This window comes from Periplaneta americana, chromosome 9 (genome assembly GCF_040183065.1).
Source record: "Periplaneta americana isolate PAMFEO1 chromosome 9, P.americana_PAMFEO1_priV1, whole genome shotgun sequence".
NCBI lineage: Eukaryota > Metazoa > Arthropoda > Insecta > Blattodea > Blattidae > Periplaneta > Periplaneta americana.
The window spans coordinates 51,306,243-51,312,242 of record NC_091125.1 but is presented as its reverse complement, the minus strand read 5'-3'; the positions used below and the strand labels follow the sequence as shown (position 1 = coordinate 51,312,242).

The 6,000-nt window shown below is 35.3% G+C and overlaps 1 protein-coding gene across 8 annotated transcripts in view; it reads left to right on the top strand.

The window, feature by feature from the left end:
• Positions 1 to 1,343: 1,343 nt before the first annotated feature.
• The window catches only part of LOC138705920 (sodium channel protein PaFPC1-like), a 120,588-nt gene continuing 115,931 nt past the window's right edge, over positions 1,344 to 6,000 (top strand). For 3 of the 8 annotated variants that reach the window (XM_069834691.1, XM_069834692.1, XM_069834693.1), the window contains exon 1: positions 1,357 to 1,641. In XM_069834691.1, coding sequence (XP_069690792.1) covers positions 1,588 to 1,641 — 54 coding nt within the window. In that variant the 5' untranslated portion in view covers positions 1,357 to 1,587. Of the gene's footprint in view, positions 1,642 to 6,000 lie in introns of all 8 variants that reach the window. The other 5 variants (XM_069834690.1, XM_069834688.1, XM_069834689.1 and 2 more) reach the window with 3 other exon arrangements.

Here is a 6,000-nt window from a genome sequence, read left to right as displayed (position 1 = left end):
ACAAATTTGCAGTGTAAAAGCTTGGATATCATAGTTTCAAAAAAAAAAAAAATCGCCTATATGTCTGTGTGAACTGTGCGATTTTTTTCATTATGAAAACCTTTAATAGCCTATGGTATCTAATTTTTATAATAGCAGTTTACAATTTTATAAATACGATTTATTAAAAAATAATATAAATTAGCCAACTTATAACTGAAACTAGGTTACCATGAGAAGAAATTCTATAGGAGGACATGGAAACTAAAATAAGAGAACATTGCTGAAAAAAAGGACTTTTTAAAAATTGGTATGAACAAAATTACAGATAAAAATAATGGCTCACTTAGTTTTGTCACTAGTTGCTGGATCAGTATTACATCTGTACCCTACTTATCGGTGGAGCCCACTTTGTGCACAAGACCCTAAAGAGACAAACATATCTTGTAACAAATAACTATGGAACTGTTCACAGGACATGTCCTTGACATGATGATATCTCTGACTGTCTTTGTTAGCATGCGATTTCGTTCTTTTATCCATTGAGAAGATATTAAGGAAAATACTCTCTCAACACTTCCATTGTGACTTGGGATAAATAAATAGAATTGACATATTTTTAAGAGTTCTGAGAAAGTTTCAGTGCTCGCAGAACTACTGGAATTGAAGAATTTGCACCAGTGTTTATCTAAACTTAAATCTTTGTCCAAATTAACTTGAATGACATATCTTTGTACATTGCAGAATAAAATTGATAAAATAGCTTAGAATCATGAATAGTGACATTTTTAGAGTGTAAGAATTCAATGCATGTCAATTTTATGTTTTTTATGAGCTCCAGCTTAAACCATTGAAAGCAGTTAAATTCTTTCATAGGTTTTCACCATTTGTTTAGATATTCTATGCATAATATCGCACATTATTCAATATTCATATTAATTCTAGTTGAAATGCGAAATGCCGGACATTTCAAATGTTTAAAAATGCCTGCCGGACAGGATAAAATGATTAAAAAAGAGGACATGTCCTCCTTTCGCCGGGCGGATGGTAACCCTAACTGAAACAGGCCTGCAGACTTAATTCGTGGTGGTGGTGAATGATGGATGATGATGGCGACGGCGATGATGATGATACATTGGATATCTTAATCGACATCATCCTAGTCACATAGATGAGAGGGTCGCAAGCCAAGAATCACTTTGTTGTCATGGGATGCTGGAATTGTGTTTTTTTCAGCCAAAATAGGAAGTGACACAATTTTTGCATCACAGTAGTTTCTTTGCACTTCGTGTAATTATGTGTAAAAAGTGAAAACAAGAAATAATGTAAGATTTGAAAGTCATAAATATATAAAATAATTACATCACCTATTGTGTGTGGGGAATACGCGAATGCATGGAGGTTTATGTTGGCAGTGTAGCAGAGGTCGGAGATCGATAAAGAATGTCCGACCATCCAGCCAATACAACAGGTCGGCTCCAGAGCGCCTTCCTTTTGCATCGTTATGTGACGCAACATCCAATAGAACATTGCAGAAACGTATATTGGTATGGTTTGGGAGCATCACACATATTTGCTTGTGGCTTTAGATTTCAGTGGTTTCGATAAATGACTCATGTCACAACAGATGTATGTACATCGCAGCTTTGCAGCATAAATAAGGTAAGTAATATATGTTAATCACTCTTCAGAGATCACAGCGAGTTTTATAGAGAGATGTCATGTCAGAAGTATGAGAATACAGTATTGTGAAACCTGTATGAAACAACAACAAATCGTGTCACTGAAAAGAGTCTCTTGCTTCTCTGTCTTGTTATTGTGATAGTTTTCTCTCTGTAACGGACATTTCACAACATGTAATAGTACAGAATAAAATAAATATGACACTTTTCGTAGTCATTGGTTGTCATGCTATTAAAGCTATATTCATTGAAGTGCGAAACTAAATTAAAAATGCCCCACATTTTAAAAATAGGTTAGGTAGCATTTTCTTGATTAGACCTGTAACGTAAGCAAAATTATACAAGCTGGCATATTTACAGAATACGACTGGGTCGCGGAAAGTCATTAGGAGAATTTCTGCCACTAGGTTCTCTCCGACGTACTAGAATGACGATTTTTTGTTCCGTCACTACATTTTGTATCGTGAAAATCGTTGGATTAATAATTGTGCATTACTGGTCAAGTACGAAGATTATAAATATGCCAAGTATAATATAGTGTCAGTCCTATTTGTGATTTGTTGATGCCACGTTAAATAACAGTATACAGATTTGTTTCGAAAGCCTGAATTTGTTCAATTAAAACGTTTGCTTTCAAACTACTTTCTTCAGCTACTTCTTTTACTTTGGCAAGATGGTTTTCTGTTCCGTATTTTCTCTACAGGTTTCGCTTTTGAAAACCGCAGAACTTACTTTTTAAACACATCGGTATTGTCTGTCTTAGCTTTCCAATAGGCTGATTTTGATTTATAATTTTCATAGTATTTTTATTTTGTAATTTAGTGGCTTTCGGATTATTTTATTTCCAATTGAGCACTGTGTGGTCATAGTTTTTATGTGGTTCAGAGATTTCTTTAACTGAAAAATTTGCTTCATTGAAAGTTTATGTACTTGATTCAATATCAGGTTTATTTTTCTTTGCAGGATAGACGTTATTTAGCACTTATATTACCATTCTTTTGTTCGTTGTTTGAATAAATTTGTTTATGTTTTGGAAAATTCTTATATACGTATGGTACCATATTAGTAAGCAAACGCTTTCTTTTTGCGTTAATACCAAAATTAGCTCCTTTGAAATGTCTTCTGCAGAAGCATCACACTTTGCTTGGCGTCCAAAGAGTCTCTGCTTGTCTCTTGGCGAGAAATGGCTAAATATCATTTATTCCTTAGTCATCTTCTTGTTAAAAATTATGAAACGACGAACCACATTCTTTATTCCATTAAAGAGAAAATACCGAAATTGGCAAAGCACAACAACGCCAGACCACATACGTCCATGGCGACTCGTCAAAGGTTACCCCACCCGCCTTATTCTCCAGACATTGTCCATTCCTATTTTTGTCTATTCAGATCCCTACATAATTTCTCTACTTCAGAGGTAATTTATGCCAAATCGAAATTTTGCAATTTTGAGATTATAACACTACTGAATTCCAAAGGGTGAGATCGTTCCGAAGGTATATTCTGTTAAGTTCAGGGACGACTGATTTCGGATTTAATTTTTTTTCAAATGAAGATACTACGGTAAGTCCCACATGACTCTGTTTACTAGCTATGCGTATCTTATGATTTTCAAGGCATACTATGACTCCATTATATAAAAAATAGAAGGAATAGGTTTTGTAACTTTACCAGGAATGAAAGAAACAGCGTGATTTTTTTTTTCATATATTCTAAAGTTGATAAAATGGACTTATACAATACCTCTAAGGTACAGATTTCCTTAATGGCAAACGCCTCACTTACTTGGAGGATCGCAGACTCAACGTGGAACTGTTAATCGATTAGAAACCCGCCAAATTTTGAAGAAATGGAATTTATAAGGTTTTATAGAAATGGTAATATATTGCCGATAATAATGACCCATACTGTACAAAAAGGGGGGAAAGGAATTGGCCACCCTACCCCATTAACTCCTAGCCTAGTTGTCTCATAAGAGTGCCATGTTTATATCACTTGTGAGGTTCAGATCTATCTTCGGACAGTTGACTAAACAACAACTGTATAAAATAATGTTTGTTTACAAAACCTCAATGCTTTCTTTCCTTTGAATGACCTTGTGTTTAGTGTTTTATAAATAAATCCCATATTGTACTCCAGATTGTCCGGCAACTTCTCTGTCGCAGCTGTGCTGAGGGTGTGCAGTATTTTCAGGCGTTGATGTTGATGTTTATTGACTTTACTGGCTTTGAGCCAGAGGCCGTTTTAGGGTCTTATACGCGCAGGATGCCCTCTCCAGCCATTGTACATAAATAATAATAAATATATATTTACATACTGTATATGACACTATTTCTGGCATAAATGCCAGTAGGTGTGTGAGTGCGGTGATTGTTTTTTATTTATTTATTTTATTTTTTTTAGTTATTTTGGTGTAGGCCTAATTTGTTAATTTGCGATGCTTAAGGAATGGTGAACGGGACAAGAGTTCGGGGTAAAAGATATCAGTTGATAGACGGCATTAAGGTATTATATGGGGAGATTAAGAGGAAAGCAAGAAATTGGGAAGAATGGGAAATGCTGGGTTTGCAGTTAAAGACCTGCTCTTGGGCAGAACACTGTACATACATACATACATACATACATACATACATACATACATACATACATACATACATACATACATACATACATACATATATTTTTTTTGAGATTTTTAAGTTTCCCCTTTTCGGTGGCAGAAGTTTCTGTATGGTTATGGAGACTTTCATGGTGTGTTGTTATTTTATTCATCTGCCTCTCTGTTGCTGTCGTGTGTCCTCTCAGACAGTATTCAAATTTCCAACACGTGTATGCGGTTTTGTTTGTGTGTTTTAGTTTGGTGGTTGGGGCTGGTGGTAGTTGTAGAGGAGTTTCTCCAGTGTTGTTCTGTTGTTTGTGTTCGGTGGATTTGCGAAGATGTGTTGTGTATATACGCGATTTACTGCCGAATGTGTGTATTTCCTGTTTGTGTTGTTTAGGTGTGTGAAGAGTGGCTTTGTTTTTGTCGTAGTGTAAACTGTGTTGTTTCTGGTGCGTCTGTGCAGGTGGAAGATTTGGCGGCGTTGTTAGTGGTAGAAACGTACCTAACGAAGGAATTTATGACAGTTTCAATAATATTATATTATGTCTATAGCCTATAACTGAATTACTCTACGCTATTCGATATTTTACATAAAATTATAACGTACTATTATTTTACCATTACCACCGCTAATATTACTACTCGATTAGTTTAAACAGTATAATTATTCGAGCATTGAATTACAACTAATTTGAAATTCTTCCTACATTATAGGGAACCTGTGGAGTAACGGTCAGCGCGTCTGGCCCAGGTTCGAATCCCGGTCGGGGAAAGTTACCTGGTTGAGGTTTTTTCCGGGGTTTTCCCTCAACCCAATACGAGCAAATGCTGGGTACCTTTCGGTGTTGGACCCCGGACTCATTTCACCGGCATTATAACCTTTATTCGATTCAGACGCTAAATAACCTATGTGTTGATAAAGCGTCGTAAAATAACCCAATAGAATAAATAAATTATAGGGAACGTACTGTCGGAAAGGTTCTTGGGTTTTCATTTATGTGCAGTACTATACGAATAGAAGTTACGTCTGGGTGTATACTAGAGACCTGCAAAACTGCACACACAACCGGTTTAGATTCGACCGGTCGGAGCTACAACCGACAACGATGAACTCGGTTGTCGAGCGGTTACGCCTGATGTATTGCAGAGTAGACGGAACATCAGGCGCACTTACATGAAACTTTTTCGAATACACAACCGGAGTAATAAGAAAATTTACCTTATCTTGTTGAAAAAAAAAGTGTTTGCAAGCATTCGACATTATAACACATATATTTTCTTTATTATTCTGAACTTGCAGTAACTTTATAAGTATCGTTTATATTTTAAACTTTTAGAGATTTACTAATGAAAGTTGCTTATAGATATGTTAAACAGTGTTATAGTTTTTCACAGAACAAGACGTGCACAAGCCATGTATATTTTTCTTACCAATAAACGCTATATAGCTGGTGTTTTTCTATACCAGTGTTAAATAGTATACGTCATAACTTCATCATTTGATTACGTCTTAACTATTTCTCGTCACATATTGACTGAATCTTGTTCGATTTGTATAACCCAATAATCGATATTACATAAGTTCATGTAAGATCGCGAATTATTTAGAACACAAATCTCACACAGAAAGAAATGGTAAGGAGAAAGAAAATGCGATCTCCAAATAACACCAGGTACATTTCATCATACAATAACTTTAACATTTTATCAATATACAAACAGAGTAATAATATTGAA